This window comes from Dermacentor silvarum, chromosome 2 (assembly GCF_013339745.2).
Source record: "Dermacentor silvarum isolate Dsil-2018 chromosome 2, BIME_Dsil_1.4, whole genome shotgun sequence".
In the NCBI taxonomy this organism is placed as follows: domain Eukaryota; kingdom Metazoa; phylum Arthropoda; class Arachnida; order Ixodida; family Ixodidae; genus Dermacentor; species Dermacentor silvarum.
This window is the reverse complement of record NC_051155.1, coordinates 222891675-222916637: the sequence shown is the minus strand read 5'-3', so window position 1 is coordinate 222916637 and position 24963 is coordinate 222891675. Positions and strand designations below refer to the sequence as shown.

The 24963-nt window shown below is 46.9% G+C and overlaps 1 protein-coding gene across 3 annotated transcripts in view; it reads right to left on the bottom strand.

Moving 5' to 3' along the window:
- Positions 1–344: 344 nt before the first annotated feature.
- Positions 345–24963, bottom strand: part of LOC119442718 (sodium/potassium/calcium exchanger 2-like) — a 248524-nt gene continuing 223905 nt past the window's right edge. For all 3 annotated transcript variants that reach the window (XM_037707696.2, XM_037707697.2, XM_037707698.2), the window contains 7 exons: positions 16695–16815; positions 14949–15199; positions 12786–12980; positions 11694–11849; positions 8415–8534; positions 7039–7175; positions 345–2984 (listed from right to left, as the gene is read on the bottom strand). In XM_037707696.2, coding sequence (XP_037563624.1) covers positions 2723–2984; positions 7039–7175; positions 8415–8534; positions 11694–11849; positions 12786–12980; positions 14949–15199; positions 16695–16815 — 1242 coding nt within the window. In that variant the 3' untranslated portion in view covers positions 345–2722. The remainder of the gene's footprint in view (positions 2985–7038; positions 7176–8414; positions 8535–11693; positions 11850–12785; positions 12981–14948; positions 15200–16694; positions 16816–24963) is intronic.

The following is a 24963-nucleotide window of genomic DNA, read 5'->3' as shown; positions in this document are numbered from 1 at the left end:
GAGGTGACGCGGAGGGAAGGGGGTCATGACCGTGATCAGTCCTTCGCACCGTACGTAGTCTGAACGTCGGAGTTTTACCTCTGTTTGGAACGAACCCGCGACCTGTGCGGGCGCGTAGAGAAAAAACACGATGTATTTTTTTTTTTAGCGGCGTATAGCGGAGGCTCAAGAAAAACTGAAGGTAAAGCGTTATGAAAGCTGTGCTGTTTCTGGTCCTCGGTTGCTATCGCTAACATTTTTGTTGGAAGAGAAAACGATGCTGTGTTTCAATTACTAATTGTTATTCAATTGGTTTTCATATATATATATATATATATATATATATATTATATATATATATATATATATATATAATTTGTAGTCAAAACAGCAGCAATATTGCTGGACGCAAATATAGGAAGTATTTCAATGAAATATCAAAAAAAAAAAAAAAAGAAAACAATGAAAGTCAGCTTTGAAGTGGTTATCTGAGCTGCAGTAAGAATTTCGATCATGCAAGAATGCCGTGTTCTTTTCTTTCTTTCTTTTTTTACTTGCTGTAAAAATAATCAACAACTTATTTGAGAAATCGTTTTGCATATATATATGGCACTGAAAGACGCGCTTCGAGTACTTACTGTACACTTACCCAAAGGGCAGGTAATTGCTCCTAATTCATTTTTTCCCTAAGCCTTAACCACGTTGTATAACACGCATTTCCGTTCCCATAGCACGAGCACAAATGAATATGAAAAGAAGCATCTGTAACATGAAGAAGCGAACGAGAAGCATCACGGTTATAACGATTGACGGTATTTCCCCGAATCCCTTAGACAAGATATTAGGGCTGATGCTATCTATTTCAAATTCGATACCGCATATTTGCCAGAAGACATGGTTCTCTTAATATTGTGTCGCTCTCATTACATCTACCGCTTATGCGCTTGTCACTCAGCCCGATGTCAGCACACTCGCAAAACAAAGCTAATTTCCGCGCCTAGTGGGCTGAAGACAAAATAGCAATTCAGCCCAAATTCAAAGCGCACTTACTTAAGGACCGGAACTCCGCTGATCTCTCTCTCTCTCTCTCTTTGTTTCTGTATCGACTTCAAAACGGCAAGAACACACAGCATCTCCTAACCAACGCATAGTCAAGTTATAACAGCGCTATATTTTGTCCCTGTTTGAACCATCTCAGCTTCTCAAAAAACTCAGTAATCCTGCACAGAAAGCTTGGGGACCGCTTGTGAGCCGCCAAGCTTACATTTTTTTTTTTCAAGCGGTGTATCCGATCTGCTCGTATGTGGGTCCCGGGTGGCTTTAGTATTGTTGCTTAGGATGACGAGCGGTAGAAGGAAAGTGTTTACTCTTGTGGATTTCTATTGGTAATAATCTGAAGACGTTTGCACCAGGCCACGTCCATAAGCATTTCCGCGTGGGGTGGAGATATATAGACTGATTAAGAGGGAAGCTCAGTTCCGACTGCAATTGTTTCACGAGGCCCCTTCCGCATAGCGAGGCGATAGAGGCCACATTTCGATGGCGCTGACCAACAGAAGCACACGATACAGAGAAAAAGGACGTAGATAGATGGAAGCGAGTTGCTGGAAGACCCGACCTGACACGAGAATCGAGCGTTGCTTCCACCTGACGCACACGGAGGAGGATTGGGAGTGGAGCAGGGGACACTTTTTTTGTGTGTGTGTGTCATTCTACACGTCACGGAATTTCCTTTCTTCGCGGCCTTGGTCGCGAGCGCGAGTCCCCTCCTTATTGACTAAGCGAAGCACGTAAGCGAGGAGACGTTAGAGGTACAAGCGTCGCGCTGCTCACAAACGTGAGACAAGGTGATCGGTTACTCCAGCTGTGTGGGTAGCCGATGAATCTCTGGGTTTGCTACGAGGCGATAAAGACAGAGAGAAACGGCGTACTCTTATCGTTTGCAGAAGGCGCGCGAACACTATAGTATAAGCGACACATTGTACACCTAAACCTCATCGACAGCTGCAGGAAACGGTCCGGCTGCTCGTCAAACACACCTCCGAGTGGCCTGGCCTGCATAAAGGAAGCCTACTGTAAGGCCGCTGCAGCACTAACACGCTTTGAGATTATCCTCGCTCTTCGCCGTATTGGTTTCCTGCATTGCGATAAGATGGCATACTTTCTTTCTTCCACTTTCGCCACACGTACGATGATACGTGAGGCCATCGCTAACCTATCGGCGCCGAGGCGCTGCCCTTTTTTTTTTCCCGCACTTAAACACCCTACGAAAGGACCTCACTTCGCAAGTTTCTAGAGACTGGTCTCGCGGCAGTCACCGCACTTGTAAAGTTGACTGGATGCCCCGACTTTCGAGGCGATGTCCTCTGCGCCGCGAAGTTCCGTCTCAGAAGCACATGTCGCGCTGAGCCGATCGTAGTCGATGATTGGCCTGTCATCACCGTCATCGACGATGCATTTTTCTCTCTTCGCTCGTCGCGTCACCTCTGTTCTCAACGGCACACGTTCGACGCGAACTCTTCCAAGCGTTGTAAGCGCTGCTGCATGGCCGAGCAGCCTTCGCCACTGTATCGTTGAGGAGCAACGGGTGGTTTTCCCAGTGTGGCACGTCCAGAATCGTTTGTGTCCCCGATACATCGGCGATTGCGGTGGGGGACACGGCCCCCGATTCCCTCTCCCTCGTCACATTACGCGCACATTCGAGGAAGGTGAAGAGAGAGGGTGCACAGTGCGGAGGACGTCTTCATCGGAGCCTCAGGTAGTTGATAATGTCGGTGCAGCGGACCACTTCGTACTCGAGTATGAGGCTGCAGGCGATGAAGACGAAGTAGAGGAAGAACATGACCATCGCCAGGCCGACGTTCATGCGCCAGCGGAAGAGGGCGATGGTGATGATCACGAACAGCAGCATCATGAAGAGGATGAAGATGGAGCAGGCCATGCCGCTGCTGCTCACCTTCACGGGCCCGTAGATCATGCACGACAGCAGCCATGGCAGCGGGAGCCTGCGCCACGTGATGTTCACATAAGCACCGCGTATACACATTTCACGCACGGGATGCACAGAAGGTTACGGAATTGAAGCGCGGGGACGAGACAGGGGACAGGAGGACAGGCACGAACGAGCGTGTCTGTCATCGGGTCCCGGGCCTTGTTCTCGCCGTTCAAGTCAAGTAGTCAAATAATACAAACAAACAAGCCCGTTCCCACGCAGAGGAGGGGGAAGGGCGAGTGTACTTATTGACGTCGCCGCAGCCGCCATGTTGGCGCAGCGAAGAGCTGAATCGTTAATACTATCTTCTTATCTCCGGCTTGTTTTCAGCAGCGCTATGATAACCTATAAGAGAACGCCGATATGGCGGCCGCGATATCGTGCGAAAATTTTATTGCTGGATGTATTGCCGGATATATATATATATATATATATATATATATATATATATATATATGCTTCTCGCGTTCTCCTTGCGCCCTTTCACCGGATTTCACTCTTTGGGAAGCCGCCGTCACTCCTACAAATATATGCGCGAGCATACAGAATTTAGCCCCTCGCCTTTGGCTGATCAGCTTCACTTGGATGCTGGCGTATTAGTGACGCCTCTTTATTAGGTCAGCCTTCTAATTTTAACAGCGGAGCTGTTTAAGCTTTTCGTTTCCCCGCGTAGCGTTCACAAAAACACGCCTAGCGATGACGTCACTGCACATAGCTGCGCCTCGCTTCACCTTGTGATAGCCAATCAATAGCTAATCGATAAACGACCAATAAACAAGAAATTCCGGAAAATGCATGAGATGACTTGGTAGCGCTTAGATTAGCCCAAATACGTGGCCTTGCGATAGCCAATCAATGGCCAATCAATAGCTAATCGATAATCAATCAATAATCAAGAAATTTCAGGAAATGCTGGGGATGACTTGGTAGTGCTTAGCCTAGCCCAAATACGTGGCCAATAACTTGCGATAGCCAATCAGTAGGTAATCGATAATCGATCAATTACCAATAAGTTCCGGAAAAGCATAACCCGTAAGGGCAGGACCAGCTAGGTGCCAATCAGCTCCGCTGTTTCTTTAGCTTTGCGCCCCTGGTGCAAGCTACACATTTTTTTTTTTTTTTTTTTTTGCGTTGGGGCGGGAAGAACGTATCTGCAGGTTTGTATATTTGGCCACCGGGCAAAAGGGGATGGAATGTGTTGCCACAACTGGCTGAGGCACGGGCTTTACGTTGGCTGACTTTCGCTGTGCTAAAGTCAGCAATAGCGAAGCCGAGCCGCAGCCGTATCCTAAAGTCAGTTATTGCGACACCGTGCTATGACCGCTGCGCTAAGCGAGTCGAAGTACCAGCAGGGCACTCTGGTAATTAAATCGCTGTCAGAACCGACGCTCGCTTGCGTTTATTTTTTTACATCAGCGCAGAACCCACACGTGGCCGGTGCTTTGGGCATAACGTGTAAAAGCAGAGTTCGTAGTGGACGACTTGATGCACAAACAACTTGTTTTTACAAGGTGAAGTCTGCGCACAGACAGTTGTATACACGGCAGGAATACCCAAACTGGGAGTTCCACGCTAGGTTCGCAACTTGAATAACAAATAGAGCTTACTGCGATCTCTTGTCTGCGAGGTTATTGCACTATAATGCGCAGACACTTTGTTTTAATCCGGATTTTTGCTCTACCGTTACTCTCTTCCCCCTTCTTTCTTTCTTATTTTTTTTTTCATTTCTTTTTTGTGAGTTAGGTCGGGGAGAAAATGTGCGCATGGCGGACTTTTAGCGTTCGCCACAACACGTAAAATACATGCGAAAAATACTGCAGTAAACGCTGGCTGTTGCGTTGGCACGGTCACTGAACTCGGAACAGAGTTGCTGAACCGTGATCCGGCGGTTTGTTATGTTTGCAGTGAAAGCGGGCTGTGAGGCGTTCGCGTGCAGCTGACTCTTTGGGTGTGAGTGTGGCCAGAAAAAAAGGTGCTATAATGAAAACCAACCCGCGTATTTTAGGGGTTTGTTCCACTCGACACTTAACTATGACTTTAAAGAGCAGTGACAAAAACGTTTTGTGCCCACTTCTCCTTTGTTTATTTGTTTTTGCTTATTTTAGATAGGTGTCGACTACATAATTACGGTACGAAGCCTTGATAAATATTCCCCGAGGGCGCCACAAATAAACAATTACAGCACCTCACGCGAGACGCGTTCAACATGCGCGTCAAGTTCGGGAGTGAAAATGAAACAGGCAATGAAAAACTTCGGAGATTGAAAAATGAGACCATTCTGTACTTAACGGCAACAATTATTTTGCGCTAATATATTGTACCGGTTTCTCGAAAAGAAAATATGACAAACATACGAAAATGTCAGCTTTGGTCCATACTTTCAGCACTGATTTTAGCATTGAGGTGGTTCACGTAAAAATACGACACAGAACGCATTTGGATAGGCCTGCTTGTTTCTTGGCCTACCATTTCCGTCATGTAAATCGTTTTAATTTTTGTTTTAAAAGCTAGATATGATATTTTGAGTTTGACCCCTGAACCACGTTCGGCATTGTTTCGTATACCACCACTTCACCGCACAGCTTAGTGGGTGTCGTGCTTCAGGTTGTCGGCATACGCAGCACGGAGACTTTAACGCGAATTACCTCAGCACCTGAGGGCTCGACCGTGTTGCCCAGTCCCAAAATATATTATACATATTGTCTTTGCTTTGTATGCCTGTCGTAGCTTCTATAGAAGCTACGACACTCGCCCTATACCTTCCGGCTTCCGGCACACCGTATACGGTGTGCCGGAAGCCGGAAGGTATAGGGCGAGTGCTCTCGGAGTTCGCTCATGAGTTCGCTTGAGTGCGCATAGCTGGAGTTGTCCGGTACACATGAAGTTTTTATTCCGGATGAAGTTGTACAATGTGGTGAAGCAGTGCTGGCGAGTTCTTCCTCGCGCGACTACGATAAAAAGCTGGCTAGAAGTCGCACGTGGGCTGCAGGGCGGACGCCTGTCATGAGGCAAATTAACTCTATAGTGTCACATTCAGGACAGCTACGAAAGCATCGTTGTCATCATCACCATTGTTTGACTATATCACGTGCACCAACGTACTCGACATACGGCCATGAATTTTCTTAATAGCTCCAGACATCGAGAGTCGAATTTTATTCGCGAAAATATTTCATTAGAGGTCTGTTCTCGCAGGGGAACATTCTTAATTGGACACTTCGTATTCGAGCTTCGCTGAAAATGATGTCACTCCAGCAAAACAGTGCATGTCCACGTTAGTTTCATATTGTAACGTTTCCCACTTTCCTTGGTTGAAGGGGCTGCCCTAAACGTACGTGTAAAGAAAAAAAAATTCTTGTTATTGCACTGCCATGTTCAGCACGCGGAACATCGTTATGCATTTGGGAAGTGAGACAGGAAGAAAAGGCAAAGACAATCTTTGTAATGGTTTTTGCGACAGTAGAGTACAGCACTAGGACATTCAAGTAACGATATTTAGATCGAACAAATGAATAGTAATTCTTCCCGTAAAAAAATTTACATTTTGTAAATATTGTCAAAATTTGAAGCTCCTAAAGAAGTTCTTCTGACTTACCAATAGTCATCATTACACATTGAAGACAACTTTCCTAGGTTCAGCAAGCGAAGTTATGCAGCTACACACACCAAAATTAATTTTATAGAATCTTCGCGCAGCGCCGTCTTCGCATGTTTCACGTATACTTGAGCGAGCTTGTCAAGCACGTCACGTGACAACGGAACACTTTTCAGCAACAATGTACTAGGAAATGACTCTGAGCAAAATAGCAAACAGAGCCATGATTTTTTACATTACATTTTTGGGATGGTCAAGTGACACTTCCGGGACATTTCGCGTGGAATGAATGACCCTGCTGTTGAGTCGAGTCGCACCGCCACCTATGCTTCAAGTCTGAACCATAGAACAGAAGGACTGGTCTGAAGCTTTTCGCAAAGCGATAGTTCGATTCGACACGTCGCTGGCGAACACGCCGTAGCCCGGCGAGTGGCAGTTCGAACAATGTCGGCAGTTCGGCAGTTTGACTCACCCAACGGCCACGTCGAAGATATTGCTTCCGACGGAACTGGACACGGCCATGTCGCCAAAGCCCTTGCGTGCAACCAGGACGCTCGTGATGAGGTCTGGAATGCTTGTGCCCGCCGCCAGGAAGGTCAGGCCCATCACCTGTCAACGTGCCTTATGTCACTTACCCCGGAAAACGATAACTTTCTATATATACGAAACCGCGCGTCGAATGGTGCAACGTTTGAGGCCCTCCATTCATTTGTCACTAAGTACATGCATTTATTTGAAATTTCATCTTTATGGCTTCCAATACTTTGTTGTTTTACAAATTGATCCATATTCGACAAACTGTTGCGTTGTAAATGTAACAATTCGCAGTGATTACGCACGTGCGCAGTCTTATCACGTTGACGCGCTCATAAAAATAAGTTTGCTTGGAAAGTTATACCAATAAAGCCGAACAAATCGTACTAAACAAAACCGCAAGAACGTCTGAAGCCACAAATACGATGATTAGAAAAATTCACGCGCCATCCCTTGTTCCCATGCATGCACGGTGAAATGAACTGGGAGAAGAGCATTGCGCAACACGATTGAAGCCAAACGTGTCGGCCCAACACATGATCACACGTCAGAGTCCGCGGTATAGGTTTTAGTGATCCCGCTTTGCAGGAAGAGCTACGGCAGTGCAATCGAACAATTGCGCATCGATTAAAAACTACCGAGAACCAAACATTCCCGGCAAGTACGACGAGTCTGGGAGGTCATGTGCTGGGCCTATTATGTGAGGAAAAAAAAAACAACAAAAAACGAAGAGACTAGCTTCACGGAGAGTTCGTAAGGGTGGCTTATTGGGCAAGTTGGTACATGGTACTTGGTAAGGGTATGACAGCCAGCGGAAACAATAACTAGAAAAAAAAATTGTGAAGCAAGGCGCTTAGAAAGGAACAGGAAGGGCGCTAGACTAACAACTGGCTTTATTTCTGAGATACGGCGTCTACAAAGATCAAACTGAGCATGCGTGACAGCACTACAAGTCACTTGAAGGCAAACTAACTAACCACACGCGACAATCTTTATCTAGAAACCGGAGCTCTTTTCTTATCACGAACACCGGTGGCGCGCTCACGCACTTGCCCGGACCATCCAAGTTCGTAGATGTGAAAAGCTTCTATAATCTCTCTTTCCTTTTGCGTCTTAGCTTTTAGTTCGCTTGCGTCTGCGTGACGTATTGCTCGCTACTAGTTTATTTCCTTGTTCCACTTTCTTTCGGTATAGTTGAACGATCGGAGCGTCAGAGCTCCCTCTACGGTAGCTTTAGTAGAGAAACTTTGAGGCATAACGCACTGGGAGACACGACGAAGGAGCGTGACGCAAGAGTCTCGCGTGTGTATGTACCTCGGTGGGGATTCCTAGCGTGTGGCCAACCACGGTGGCCCACCAAACCATGAGGTAGGAAAAGATGGCGATCCACGCGATGCTGCCCAGGAAGGAACCGGCCACGAACTTCACTTTCTCCTGCGGCGTGAGAAGAAGAACACTCGGTAAGAAAGAAAGATAGAACGAACGCGTGATGCTGCATGCGAGAAACGGCATCGCTCGCGGAAGAACCGGGGCTTTACGGCGAGACGGTCAGAACTTCTCCCCGCCGCCCCGGAAGAGATCTCATGCCACTTTCTACGTCCGGGCACGCGCACTCCGACCAATGCATCAGCGGGGATACCGCTGCAGGCTCTACTGTCAAACGGCGAAAAAAGGGGTCTCCACTGTTTGTTTGTTTCATTTCTTCCTAATACTTTCTTTTCTTTTTTTTTCTTCTTTTCGAGGTGCAGCGATATACTTGCGAACTAGAAAAAGAAAAGAGGAAAAGAAAAGAAGAATGCTGAGAGAAAGTCGCGAGAAACCCCTTTATTCATGGCTCTGTCACTTATTCCGATAGGCTGCTGCCGTTGCGCACATACGGCTCCGCATCTCCTGTCGCCGTCCTTGCTTTTATTATTTTTTTGGTCCCGTCATTTCTTTTCCGTCTCGAAAATGTTTTTTACCCTTCGACGTGGTGTTGAAAGGAATATATTTCCTCAATATAATAGAGCGTGGGCGGAGGGAAGAATGAAAAAAAATAATAATAATAAGGCGGGAAACTTTTCGCGCATTCTGCGGGAGAAGAAGTTCTCTCGCGTGCGCGCGCTGTCGACAGCGAGACACAGAAAGTGAGAGAAGAGAAAAAAAAAGTTTTTGTCCCCTTTATTATATGGTATATAGCGCCGGTGGCGTTTTCTCTATGGCGAAGACTAGGCGAGCGGCGTTAAATTATGCATTCGGTTTGCGCTGCAGCTCTCGCGCGTTCTCCGGGGCTTCCGGAGGTTCCTCCTTTGTTGTCCTGCTGTTTGTCGCTGCTGCTGCTGCTGATGCTGCTATCACATTTTTTCATTTTCATTTTTTTTTCATTGTCGCTGAACAGCGTGCATTCCAAGTCTTGTTGCAGGTCATGCATGACCAACGCTGGGCACGTGCATTACGCAGATTGTTGTTCGTTGGCTCCCTCCCCTCCCCCCCTAGGGAGCAACGGCGAGTAAGTATACCGTTTACATTCGTTTACACTGTCGTAAAAATAAAGAACCGTGTTTCGACGGGTGACGCTGTGCCTGGCACGTGCATGTTTCGAGACCTCGAGAGAGGGCTTCAATAAAAATTTGTGCTTCGCGCAGTTCGAGCGGGTTAACACTTTACGCTCGAAAACTCGAAGGGAGTTACGAGCACACTATGCGTACGGTGCTGGCCGGTCATGTTTTGTAACGCGCATTACGGGTGCTGAGAAGAACTGGTCGGGTGCGTCTGGCAGGCTCATGCATATGAATGGTGGACATGCGATCGAACCCGCGACCTCGAGCTCAGCAGCGTGACACCATCGCCACTGGGCTATCACGACGGGTTCGTCGACTAGTGCAGCATGGCTAATTAGCAGCCCTTATTGTAATCACCTTGTGAGAACCCTCACTGGTTTCAATGACGTGATCCGTTTAGGAGCCAATTACACAAGCAACTCAACCTGAGTGGTGACCACTCAAGTATGCTATACTCCGTGTAGACACTGGCCAGCCTAAGCCGCTGGCGCCCAAAGTTCCAGTTCCTGAAATTGACATGCCTGAGTAAATGCATATAGCTGAACTGTGCATCTTCTTTTTATCTATCTTTGTCCTCTTGCCAACCGCTATTTCCCCTGTCCCAGTTAAGGGTAGCAAACCGGACACTCGTATCTGGTTGACCTCCCTGCCTTTCCGCTCTTTCTCTTCTCTTGCGCGCGCTGTTTCTACTATCAGCCTTGGCTCTCCAATTTTATACGTTCATTCCCTATTTCATCCTGTAGAATAGCAAACAGAACGCCAGTCTGGGTGAGCGAGAGAGAGACGGAGAGCAAAAGAAAGGAAAGGTAGAGAGGCCAATCACACGACCGCCCCATTTGCTACCCTTCAGAGGGTGAAGGGGCTAAGGGATGAGTAGGAAGAAAGGAGAGAGAACAGTTAGAGTGTGCGCTTTCGAAGATGCCTTTCAAGCCTGGTTGCTAAGGCCTATCAACTTCAGCAATTTGGCTGCTGCTTTCTGAGCTTGCGACCCGTGTAGTCACGCTCCAAGGGCCTTTGTCACCGAGAATGAGTATAGATGATCTCACCGTGTCGACTTTCTTTTCTGGCACAAGCCACTGAAGGTCAATAACAATCGCTCTCCCCCTTCCCGTTCATTAAGCCCTCGCGACAGCCTTATTGCGACTGCGAATTTGTCATGTGTGTCCCTGTTAGTGCCTCGGCTGTACAAACTCTCGGTTCGCTGTGGAAAAAAGAGCGCGACGGGCAAGGTAAACAGGACAACAGGATATGTGCGTCGGTACGTATTGCTGCAGCATGTATTTTCATAAAGAGAATTGAATCGCTGGCTCGGAGCCCATGCTCTAATTAATTATTGGTTGCAAGCGCTACGAGAAAAAAAGAAAGAAAAGTTATTACTTTACTGCTGATGACGGAATGCATCATGTCGGACATCTCCTCAAACATGCTAGTGTCTTCAGCAAAGTGTTTGAGTGTAGCAGTACTCAGCATATGGAAATGAAACGAAGCCAATTAACTACGCAAGACGTTCAATTTACCCGAAGCTCAATTGGTGAGGTTCTCTTTCTTGCCCCCATTTGTCTGCCTGCTGCCGTACTCCTATTTTTTGTCATTGCTTTACTTTAGCCTTTGTGATTTGTTGTCCTTTTCTTACTTTTCTCTTTCCTTTTTCATATGTTTAATTTCTATGTTTCCACCCCGGCCTTTCTAAAGAGTAGGCAGGCGTTGTGCCCCTTCCTGCGGCAGTTGTCAGCTTCTTCTCCTGACTGTCTATTGTACATACGCTTTTAAACTAAGTAAATAACAATACCATGTGACAGAACTGGGCAAAAACAAGTCGCGCACTCAAATGCGTACACCGTAACTCCGATGGGGCGTGTTATATACTGTTGTAGCTTATGTGTTTCAGCGATCGCTCAGTTGTAGTAAAACAGCGCACGTGGCCTGACTTCCTATCTTACATTGGCCCTCATTCTACATACGCACGCGCACTTTACAAAGCGAACCAACTTCGTCCATTTCGCTACTATGCCGTTCGCAGACTACGGAGGAGGCCAGCGATGCGCGCACTCACCGGCCTGCGTACGTCGGGCATGGTAAGCCAGAGCGGGAAGATGATGGGCGCCAGGACGACGTAGTTGAACCGCTCGCGCCACGTGTCCGGCCAGGCGACACTCAGCGGTTCGTTGGTCTCCTCGATCGTGTCCGGGGGAAGCTCCTTGGCCGCCAGCTGCGTGTATCGTGGACAGACACACTTCGCAAGTGCTCCGCGAGGCATACGTCCGCGTCGGAAGATCGCTGGAGATCTACGCGCCTAAGCAGATACCCTCGGCACCACGTGTGCGACGGTTGAAGAACACCTTTATAAAACGTTACACTCAGCACCGATACGCACAGGAACACTTACTCGGTGTTCAAACAACTATTCCTACATGCCCTCTGCTACTTGATGTGTATATAGTTATTGAGTTGAAGAAATCTGCATGACACTTTTCTGTTACGGAGCAGGAACAAGAAACGTTTTAAGTCTTGAGTGCAAATCTGGTATTTCGTCTCATAACGGCGCACCGTTTACGACGATTTCCATGAAGTCACCGCTCGTTTTTATTTTCAATGAATAACAATTTTGGCGAGAACAATTTTCGATTTTTTTTACCCTGAAAAGCAAAGATGGTGAGTATTTGAGTCGTGGATAAGTGCCACATCATCCCCAGCATTGACCACAAGTTTGCGCTAATATTTAGGTAGAATATTCTCGCGTTTTAGTAGAAACTGCGGCGGAACGTTGTTGAAGACATTTCGGATTCGGCACGCCAGTTAAGCAGGGGGTCCGTCGCTTAGTTCGGCGAACTTCTTTCCTCGCCAAGCTGCTTCGCATCAAGTCGCGTGGTGTTAATCAGGGCAACGAAATCTCTTACCTCTTTGCCAGTTCGCGTTCGAACAAGGTATAGACCGTTTCAGACGGTTGTACGTATTCTGCCTAAAATTACGTGCCCGTGTGCGTGTGTCCCCTTGGAATGAAGGTAGCGCACTCGAACACTGGTGTAGGCTGTTTTCGTTCTAGGTGACCGTGTGCCACTAAACCTTAAAAGGAAACTCTTTCATGTGCGTTTCCCTACGTTGTACTACGCCTGCCAGAAAACGAGCATGCCGTGTGTATACCTACCACGGCCTGCGCTGCTGTGGCGCTGTTGTATCCGGAGTCCGGGAGCGCGGTGGCGATGGCGTCACCGGCGGCCGGCAGGCTGGCCGTTTCGATGGACTCCTGTATGGGTGCCGGCCGCTGGTGCAGAATGGCCACGCCGCCTCCGCTCGCCGCCGCCATCTTCTCGCTCAGGTTGGACGTTATGGATGAGTCGCTCTGCACCATTACGCGCCGTTATTATCATGCCTATATATACAGGGTGTTTCAGCGAACACTTTCAAACATGTTTAAAGGTTGCCTGTGGCAGATAGCACAATTCTAGTTCATGAGCGGGTCTACTCGAAAGGGTGGACTTGCACGAAAAATTTAAATGCATATACGAGTAATTAACAAAAAATGCACTAATTAAATTTAAACAAATACCTTATGGCGCCCATATTGAAATTTACAAATTCTAGCCGCGCAGTTCGCAAGGCGCATCCACTTGAACGAATTCTCAGGATGGACACCAGTTTCGAGATATTAATTCCCGAACTTTGCGGAGAAATGCATTCGCGTTCCAGTCATTTTCTTAACAAAACGTCGTTTTATGCACTGAAGTACAAAAGCAACTAACATAGCACAAAAGTGCTAACATATGGGGCAGAAACTTGGAGGTTAACAAAGAAGCTCGAGAACCAATCAGGAATGAACAGGCGTTTGTAAAAGAAACTCATATTCGCAGGCGGTGTAAGGCAAAAGTTGTAACTGCATATGTGGGTTCATGGCATATATAGGTTCCGCACTGCATCCGTTCTCGACAATGGTATCCGAGATTCTTTGACATTCTTCATGTGCCTCACGGTCAGCTTTGTCGGCACATTCATTGTCAGTGATGTTGCAGTGCCCAGGTAGCCAATGAAATACAATGTCGTGGCCTCTGTCCACCGCTTGATGGCAGCGTAATCGTATATCTGCTACCAATTGTTGATGTGGACTGCGGTGCAGAGCTGATAAAAGGGACTGTAGGGCTACCTTTGAATCGCTGAAACGCCCTGTATGGTTGCCCTGTGCTTGTGGTGCGCTTAGAACAATACATACACGGTGGTACACATAAAGCGCTGCTACAGTATGCAGTGGCGCGATACATAATATGTATTACGAAAAAAGTACGGCTACTATAGTTTTCCAGGCCACCGTATTCTATAGAGGTCGGCAGTGTGGACCAAGTAGGCCACTATTCTTCACTAGACTGCCGGTACTAGCAGTTCTCGTGTTTTTGTTATTTTCGTCGTGTTTATAGTTTCAAGAAAAGGAATTTGGTAAGTGCTTTGATTTGCTTTGTTCATTGGTTGAGCGACCTGTCGCTTCGAATTCTAGAATCTCAAGCGCTAGACACTCCAATGAAGCCCGCGACCACGCTTGCCGGAGTCAGCTTCTAGTTGTTTCTCATTCAGAATTCGCTCATTTAATCGCCCGTCCAGTTGTGAACTAGTATTACATATATCAAATAATGTAAACAAGACTCTTCTTACAAAATGGCCCTACGCAACCTTTCTATTTCGCTTAAAAATGACAAAATGTTAGCTATTTGATTTGACATTTGAAGGTTAATCAACTGGGGACGAACAGGAGATGCCTACATCCGGTGCCAACGCGTCGATAAGGAAACTAGTCCTTGCGGGATCGCCCTGACAGTGCAAGCCCCGCCCTGACGAAGACAATTACTTCCCTTGACGAAAAGTTGGCTCCGAGTTGAGGCTTCTCTTGTTCGCTCACAGTTGACTGATTAGAAATGTCTGTGTAACTTGGCTTGGCTGCGTTAGGCTGCGCAACTGAGGCTTGACCTATTATAACTGCACTTTGTGTGCCCGAGTAACTGCGACACTGGTCCTGCGCTGGAGCCAACAAAAACACGAAGAAACATGCCGCTCTTAAGTCCAGTCTGATGAATCAGTTCCATGGACCTTGTTCTTGAGAAATAGATAGAACCGATAGAATAGAATAGAATAGAATAGAATAGATAGATAGATAGATAGATAGATAGATAGATAGATAGATAGATAGATAGATAGATAGATAGATAGATAGATAGATAGATAGATAGATAGATAGATAGATAGATAGATAGATAGATAGATAGATAGATAGATAGATAGATAGATAGATAGATAGATAGATAGATAGCGGTTGAGGACAAATTACCTGTAGGTTCGAGACGGAGTCGACGCGCACGAGGGCATCGCTGTTGCTGAGGCTGGTGAGGCGCGTCTCGGCGGAGCCGCTGCTGCCATCCTGGGTTCCCCCCCGAGGGCAGCCCCCGAGGGGGGCCGGGGGGGGACCGCCGTTGGCCACGCCCGAGGAGGACTGGCCCTCACCGCCGGGTTTGGTCGCGTCCAGCAACACGCGCAGGGACGCGATAGTGTGCAGCTGGGACGCCTTCTCGTCCAGCTTGGCTGCGTGTCGAGATAGATGGAGGCAGAGCTGCTGGACGCCCCGCTTTTCCCTTTGAATGGCGGAGTTTCCTACAATAATTACTAGCGTGCACTGTGGAACTCGTGGCTATTAAAGCGGCAAGTAAGGTGGTTCTACCAGCATATAGGTACTGAGTGCACGGATTCTCTCTAAACTTCGGCCTACTGGCTTCAAACGGCTCTGTGTCTTTGCTAATCGAAGATATTCAACGAAATATGACGTTATACCATGCTACAATATGTAATTATTATGAATGCGCGCACAGGCGAATTGCCCTGCTGTGTTTAGAGAACTCTTATTGCTTGGGAAGTTAGAAATATGGGTCGTAATAATTAACGCCTCGTGGAGCGCCTGAGGTCGCAAGCACGAATATTATAGACAAATCAATGTACTAATCATCATTCTAATTATAGTAGCTGAACGATCACAGCGCCACAATTCTCTCCAGTAATTATTGTAGGAAACTCTTTTGTTATGCTTTGCGGTGAAGAGAGAACTTGGGCGAGCTTTGGTAGCACTTTTACTCCGTACACTTGTGTTCTGCAGCGAGAAAAAACGGTCGCCCTTGGTTTACGGAGCCTGTGAGGCTTCTCATTATGCTATATAATAATTTTTACTCTTTGCCGCGTCACCGTGCGTAGCCGTCACCACTGTAAGTAAGCTAACAAGACCCCCTTCATTTACAGCTATTTCAAACCTAAATAATGAAAGAAAAAATACGAATAACGTCGGGACGGCAACTGTAGCGCACTGCTGAAGAAAAATTAATAGTGTCTAGCCACCACCTTGCAATGGTTTTTCAAATAGCCCTAATTACCCCTGTCCAACTTCAGAGATATGGTGCGCATCATAAGTTTTATCGTGCGATGTTTAAGTACGCTACGCGTCCACCTTAACTGGACGCAGTTATCCACGAATACTGTTTCGTACTTATGCAATATTTCTAAAACGGGGTGACAAGTCCACCGTTTTGTGTCTAATTCAGAAATTCAGAACCCCTCCTAAAGCCTCCTCGCGCTTGTGCGAGAACACGAACCTACTACGCACGGGAACGATCTCGCAGTCATAAGCTGAGACGTCATTCCCTCTGCCAGTAAGCTGCTCTTCGTACTTCCTTCCAATCCAACACACGTAAGCCGAACCCTCGTTAATTGATTGATTGATCAATTGATTGATTGGTGGAGTTTGACGCACTAAAAGCAACACAGGGACTATAGACTGTAGTGGAGGTCTCCCGATTAATTTGATCACCTCGCGTTCCTTCACGTACATCTAAATCTAAGTACACGACAGTTTTTTTTTATTTCGCCCTCATCTAAATGTCGCTGCCACGGCCTGAATTCGAACCCACGACCTCGCGCTCAGCAGCAGAACTCCATAGCCACCGCGGCGGGTCCGGACTCTCGCGTCGTCTCCTTGGACGCAAGTGTGGATAATTATCGGGCGTTAATAGAAAGAGTGACAGGAACTGCTGACCATTGGCTTCCCCTTCGTGCTCGTGCAGGGGGTCGATGGAGTGGATGAGGAGCTGCAGGAGTCCGTGCCGGAACTTGCTGCCGGAGTGAAGGATGGGAGCGCTCATTCTCCTCCTCGCCATCTGATGGGAGAGAACGTCGCGCTCAGTGCTTCTCGCTCTCAGAGGCGCGAAGAAGACGAAAAACATGCGCACGCATGCGGTGACACTGCATCTCTCTCAGTATCCAGCGTAGTGTTGTTCTCCGATATACCCGTTAATAACCTCTCGAGACCCGAAGACTGCTCATGAGCATGGCTGTTCTAGTCTGCTCATATTACCGACTGCTATGTTACGAACGTTGGAAACACTCTTTTTTAAATGAATATCATAGATATATCCTGAAAGCAGAATTTTAGTGTAACATAGGCAAGAAACCATCTCGTCATGTTCGTTGTGGTAAAAAACTGATTTTCTTTGCGTAAACGCACAGATCGAGATGTAACATGGTTTGCTTTATCGGTAGTGCTAACGCTGTATCCTGAGTTTTTATGTCAGCTCAGGGTATTAGAAACACACTTCAGGGGCGCTTTGGTCGTCCTTGACAACACAACTATCTACATAAAATTAGTGTCCTTTTTATTGAACGATGACGGCAAGAACATGACTAAAACACATCCTTTCAATTCCGCAGGCATAAGACTTCATATCCGGCATGAATATTCTACCTGACCGTTTCCGAGTTACCTTTAAAAGGATTGAAGTCAATGTGTAATAAATTGTACAATGGCTCTCAGAAGCTGAAACGTTTCTTCCACGCAGCTTTCGGTCTCCGGAAGACACGCCACTTTCGTACATAGCCTATAGGAGACCCTTTAGGAGAGCGGTGGTTTGGCATGCCTGAAAGTGACGTAAAGGTGAGCTACGCGTTAAACGGATTAATCGTTGAACCGCTTTAACTTCATTACCAATTTAAAACGGGTCCACTAGGCACGTCGGCTTTTCGGTTTTTCGGCCTGCTTTTGCAATCAGCGATTGCCTCTTGTTTAACTGTTGCTCGTCTTTCTTTGTTAATGCAAGAAACCGTTTCCCGCATGTAAGGATAGTTGTGGTTACTTATGACGAAGAATCACCCGTCCTGTGATCTGTGTAGCATTGAGATATACAGTCTGCGCGTCTCCTCCTATTTATTCTTTTTTTCCCAACTTTTTGCCACTGCAAATGAAAGGATAGCGTACTACAAAAAAAAAAAAACCTGCCTGTACGCGATTCACCTTATATATATATATATATATATATATATATATATATATATATATATATATATATATATATGTGTGTGTGTGTGTGTGTCTGTTAAACCAAGCGAGATGGGGCACATGATGTCCCACATGCGCCCGAGCTCTCCTACATACTCGTACACACATAGTTAAAGATTACTAAAAGCCCAGTGTCGTTTCACACATATCTTTAATTATTTTCAAGCTTACACCACGACTTTTAATATCTAATTTATCCAGTTAATTAAAACGTATAATACCTACTTCTGCAAAGACCACAGTGCTCTTGTCACGTTTCTGGCCAACACCGGTGAGCATGCAAAAGGCACGTGCAGCGGGAAATGCCCCATGCCAGTAGCCTCATGGCGTGTGCGTAGTGGGTCGTACAATCTATGGGCACACTTACTGTCCACACATATCGTGTATTCCATGTTCTCGCTACGTGCTCACAAAAGAAAGTTACAGTCGGACTATACTTCAGTGGCTGAAAGCGAAGGATTGATTGATTGATTGATTGATTGAGTGAATGATGTGATTTAATTTGATCTTATTTACTTGAGTGTGGGTGCATGTAGTGACCACAAGATCAAGGAGACCCCATCAAAGTAAGTAAAGCGTTTCTGGCAACATTCCCCCCACTCCCCCCTTTTTTTATTTCATTTCCATGTAGAAAAAATTGTAACGACACCGGAGTGGCCACTGTTACCAGTGTCTATAAATCGTAGTGTGCTGAGTTCTGCCAGGATGATGAGGTTTAAACTTCTTTAACTCGTGATAGAATTCATTTCTCGTTTTACTCTAGCCTCCTAACATCACGCTGGAGAAGAAGCTCTTTACTGAAGGACACAGGCTTCGTCGCAGTGCACGCAACATCTGACGTCATCCCCATCCGCTGCTATACACGAGTGTGGATGGATCACGTGTATGGAACAGGTCGCGCAGTTTATACTGTTCTTGGACCTCTTCATAATCAGCCCCCCCCCCCCCCCCTCTTATTTTCTTGCCCACTTTACAAAGGCTGGGAAAGTGCCCATAATCACGGTAATGCGCAGATTAGTCACCTTATAGGATTTACACAAGAAGAACTGGAAATAGAATTGTTAGTCTCACCCGCACGCACCCATACACATCTACGCGTAAAATGATTTTAGAATGTAATTTTCGTAGTACTACTGATAACACCCGCAAAATAGCTAACGCGAGAAGTCCCAATGAGAGAAATGCGGACTATCTGTCTATTTATTCATTTTATCTCTTGGGTCCACAGCTTTTCGCATGCATCCTGTTTCTCAACTGGAATTTGGAAACTGTACTGCACCACCGCCTTGTTGTTAGACTGTCTGCACTTCTACGGGTCATTTGAGTAATCCAATTGGTAAATATATGGTTGTTTACGACGCGGCATTTCTGACTCGGAATTCATAAACGGAAAGTATAAAGTAAAAAAAAAGTAAGAAAAGTCCTCGTCGCAAGCAATCTTTGACCGCCACCCTTAAATTACAGCCGAAGCCGAGTGAGTGAACGCGACGGGAGAACAACCCTTGTGGGTGGAGCGCGCGCACAAATTTGCCCTTGACAAACTGTGCTATACGTCATTTAAGCAAGAGGAGATAAAAAGCAGAGATAAATCGCTGTAGCCGCGACAGCAGCGTTCTCCCTTTTCATCCGGCTCCCCACTCCTATACAACCCAAGCCATAGAACCGGGGGTTCGTTCACTCCGCGCCATTATGACCAAACTGAAAACAGATCGGTAAAGTTCTTTTACATTTTCTTTTTCTCTCAAATTGTTTAGCTTGTTTATTGATCAGCCCCGTTTACAAACGCACCCGCCTGAAGGGGTGGGAACTGCGCTCATCGGACGCTGTTATTGGAAAACGAGAGAGACAGAAAAAAAAAAAGAATAAGAAAAGAAACCAAAAGCTCGCGTCTTGGCAAATGCTTATAGCCGCGGTGTTGCCGTGCCCTTCTTGACGAAATAGCTGTCGCGACTGGTTAGGAAACACCAAACTTTAATACGCGCTAACACTGGGGGGGCCGGAGTTGGGAGGAAAGAAAGGAATTCGCAGAGACGCTTCGTTGCCCACAGTTTTGCGTTTTCGAGCGCGCGCGCGCGCGTGCATGTTAAGCATGGCACAGCGCCTGCAGTCACTGACGCGTCATCTGTCAGGCCCTCGTGGAGCAATAAGACCTTGACAAACTCGCTTACTAAGCCAGCGGACGACATTCGGTCGTGTTGATTTTTTTATGGCGGGCGTCTCACTAGCGCAAACGATTCACGTATTTCGCAGCTGAAGTCCGCATTTCTTTCAGCGGGATGAGACGTATTAATTACTGTGCCTTTGGCGCGTAAATTTTTCGTTTGTTTATACGTACTCCAAAAAAATCTGAAATACCGTTACATAGGACATTATAGTATACCCTTGACAGTGTTTTTCATCTCGAAGATGCGTCGTGGGTTACGAAAGATTCCGTAACGGAGGAAATTGGAATAGTGTTATCTACATAGGCTTCTTTAACGTTAACCAAAATAATAAAAAAAAATGCTGGCTCTCCCGTAATCGAGAGTAGATGTAAGCACGCAATTGCTACTCGCAATGCAGATTGGTGCCACGACGCAGGCCTGAATGCTTACTGAGCCGAAAGGAACCTGTTTTGAACTGAACCTCGTTGCAAGTATCGTCTCGGCCAAACAACCATCCGCGACTCGCTGGATGCTGCCGGCCTGGTCACGCAATGTGGCGCCATCTTTTGAAGGAGGCAAAACCCACGCCGCGGAACTCACGGACCGCTGGCGTTGAAAAGAGCACAGGCAACCCTGTCGTAGCGCCAAAAGATGACACTCAAGTGTATGGTGCACTGTGTCTGCCTTTTAAACGTCGCTATTGGAAATGACAAAATAAACTTCAGAGTACTAGAAGTTACAGCTTGAGTGATATTGTGAACAAACATTAGGAAGCTATCGGAAGCAACATTTTTAAAAAACTTGTTTGGGCAGTAACTAGCGTATGTAATGCGGTCCTGTACAAGGGGTTGGGGACCAGAGACCGTATTTTCTTATGTTTTGACTAGTTGGCCGGATGATATCGTTTTGCTCTCGCAGCGATGCCCGGATGTTCTCGTTTCATTCTCGTCTTGAGTGTATAGATAACGGCTCTGGATTTTGGCTGAAGGTCTCTCGAAGGTCGCCTACTAACGGGAGCTAAAAGCATTTCATGCTCAAAAGTCAATTGCAAACCACAATAGCACAAAGTTCCTTCTCATGCCGATCTTCTGGTGTTGCGCTACGTACAGCTTGTATTTTGCTTGTTGGTCCTTTGATTATGGCTATGTACAGTTCATCACTATTCAATACCACCATGCTGGCGCTAGCAATAATTTATCGTAAGAAAATTTCCTAAACAAAATATCGTACGGCGAGATGAGATAAAGGTTAGGCTTGGTTTTACCGAAGTTACGCTTGTATTGCGGCCGTAATTAGAGAGCATAAAACGAACCGTTTTTTTTTTTCCTATTTCGCACAGGTCAGTCACAGTTCACATGAGATGGATCCCATAATGATGCAGCATACGCAGTCTCGATAATTCGCTATCGCTGCGCAGGTTTGTTTTCCTGCCTATGTCGTGATCGAGATCGCGCTCGCGATAACTCATGAATCGTGAGCGCCCGTTTTTCTTTTCCGGAAAGACTTATCTTGTCAGTTTATAGGCGCGCTCATATATGATTCTATCGCGTCATAGAATTTGCTTGGTCGCAATCGCTGCGTACGATGGCTCAGGTATAAATAGCATGCGTGCGAAATCGGTGTCATTTGATACCAAGACCGCCGGCCGTAGTAGTCGTGGTCGTCGCCGCTTTTTTTGTGTGTTTTTCTTTTTTTTAAACTTTGACGGTACAAGTTCGGGCTCCCGCAGTTTAACTTTGCCCGCCTTCGACTAGACGCCAGCGCACCGTCACAGTTGCGTGACAATATTCGAGCGTAAGTACGTGTGATTTACAAGGTTGTACGTTGCGACGCCTATAGTTATCCTACCAAGGTAAACAGGTGAGCACATGGTGACAGAACGTTGCTCTGAGGAACTCTACAAGTAACAAAAGCTAGGTTTGCTTGTCGCTCAGCCAACGCGTACCTCGCTAGCCTGCTTCTTTTTCTCCCTGCGTGTGTGTGCTGTTTCTATATGTTAGTGTGACTAGTAACGCGAGCTTGTACTACGTTTGACTGCAGCAAGCGTTCATGAACACGTGTGACACTAGAGGCCCGGGCGGGGTGCAGGAGACCTGTTAGGGGCGCTCGCGACACTTATAAGCGACCCCGTTATTTCGTCACCCAGGTCACGTCTTTGAAGCCGAGCCATTCGGCTGCCGGGTTAATCGATTGTTAATCGACCCGGTATGCCATGGTGATTAAGGCGGGACTTCCCAGTAAGCGGCTTTCTTTTTCGTCTTGTCCTATCGTTTCGCCACTATTTAGTCTTTCTTTTTTTCTTCTTCTTGTGCGCAGCCTCGGGTCACGCTTAGTTAACGGATCTCCATCAGCGCAAAGCGCCACCTTTGACGTGCAGGATGGTCTTCGAAACGTGCGCAAACTCCACAAAGCACGCAACGATCCCAACGAAGCGGAATGAGTAACTTATACTGTCGCGCACGAAAGTTCGGTGGAAAACTTTATCGGGAGAGAGGAAGATTTAATCTGAAAGGTCGGCCTTTGGCAGTGTGTTCTAGCCAGCTACTAGTCAGTGTTGGCGTAAGGTGGTGAGAGAGTACGAGGAAAGAGAGATAATGATGTTGATAATGGTGTAAAAGGCTGGATGTACCCCTTATAGCCTTACACCGAGCTTACCTTTTTCGTTTTCTTTTTTTTTTCGTAGAAAATCCACAAAGCCCTAAATGACCTGAGGAGCAGGATATTTAGAGTTTTATTAGACTCTCAATCTTAGTGGCTGTCGGACTTAGTGTGAATCTTAGTGGTTGGCGACGTCGTCCCCGGCTTTTGTGAGTACTCGTCAAATACAGGACTTAGAAAATCAGTAACACGCCGTCGGAACTTCCTTTTTCTCGCACCCAGCACACGGTTACTCATCAACATGTCATTCTGCTCTTGGCACGCAGCTTGCGCACGCTAGTGCCGTGGTGGCTCACCGGTGCGATAGGTCTCCCTTCATGCCATTCCACTCCGCGGCGTCTTCTACCTTTGATGACAACGCGGTAGCCAGCGGACCCAGAGGTCCACCACACACGCTAACATTTAGTAACGTTGCAGGTCACAAGTACATGACGCGAAACACACTCATCTTGACTATCACGGCAGTGCTAAAATTGTTGAAACTTTGTTCTAATTATAGTTGAATTCTACGTGTTGAATCCTGTTTGTTAAGCAAAACAAACGTCCCTTTTTTTTGTGTGGTCAGCATCAGCCATCACAACTTTGTGACTCTAGGAATGTCCAATATCAGTGTCAACAGAAAGCAGTTTACGCGATAGTCGAGTGGATGTCCATGTTTGTGAGAAGCACTTAGGGCAGTTTTCTTTCCGGTTGTCATGCAGCGCGGGAGAAACCAAAACCCTTTTTAGTTGCCGCAAATCCTTAAGCCCCAGATGAAAATCATCCTGCTGGCTCGAAGATGAACAGCCGCCCCTGGCATCCGTGATCAGGCGCATCAACTTTAGGTGCCGTGCGCGGATAACTCGATCGCTTATTCGTTTGGCGCACGGCAGTTCGGTGTAAACGCACCGGAAAAATGAGCCGTTTCGATGGCCTCTCGTGGCAGCTTTAGTGGCACGCCATCAGCGCATTAAAGAGAAAGAGGGTGGCGACAGCTTCTTAAGCAAGTGTAACAACATGTTCTGCGTTTGCCTTACTTTTCCCAGAGTTATGGTGTACTTTCCGGCACGCTTTGTTCGCGTGAGGATGACGAAACGCTTTTATTTTGTTTCAAAATGTAACGGCGTGACGTTGGACGAGGGTATAAACCGAACAGCGTACGGGGGCACACGCTGTTATTGAACTGGGAATCTTTATTACGAATGCAAACGAGAAATATGTACGTGTTGCAAAATGCAAAAAAAATAAGAAACAAAATAAGCAAGAACATTGGCGCTGTTACATTTTTCGGCACAGACACTTAAGACTGCTTACGTGTGGAAATGCGAAAGCATTACAGTCCCTTTGGTGAAAGCTTTAGTAAGCCTCAACCGCGGAGCGGCCGTGGTGTCGGGAAAGCGTGCCCGTCTTGCACCCCGGAAGGCCCGGGTTCGACCCAGACCGAATTGTATAAAAATTTCTTTTAGAAGCCATTTATTTACTTTGTTTACAAGGAACCTCTCTGAGAAATTTGACCGCACAATCCGAGCATTTTTTACGTGTTTTTAATCATTGCGCTGTAGGCCATTTCCGGACATTTTTGCTGCCATCACTCGGTCACGCCGCCACCGACGACGCCGGATTATCGCGTAATGGAGCATATAATGCTTTCGCACTAATAATACCGCACCAACTAGGGGCCCAATATTTGATTCGATTAAGTTTTATTTCGTGTCTTGTAAAGATGTGCCTTCTGTTGCCGGTAATCAGGGCTGTGAGTAAACAAATTGATACCTCCGGGCACTGCGGCAGGGGACAAAAGGAGGTAATACAGAGTGGCTTAGACAACGTCCCACTGGTCTTTTCCAGGACGTTGTTTCGCAAATGACCGAACCAGGCGAACCTGCCCTGTTTACCAAATACACAAGGAGGTCGGTAGTGCTTACAACCGCGGCCTTAGACGTATTCGTTCACCTTTGCTGCTGGCGCCGTAAGGTTATGCGCCTCTAGTGTGCTTATACCCGTTCATAATGGTGCGACGTCTGACGCCAGTCCAGTGGCGACGCTCACCCCGACCTGTATATATACACTCTCGGCCGCGCACGGCTACCAGGAAAGTCACTCAATGCGAGCGTGTTTGCTCACCAACGGCGTTGTTTATGCTGATGCGTATCGACCAAGGCGCGACGCGGCTGGGCCTATCGTGCGAAGGA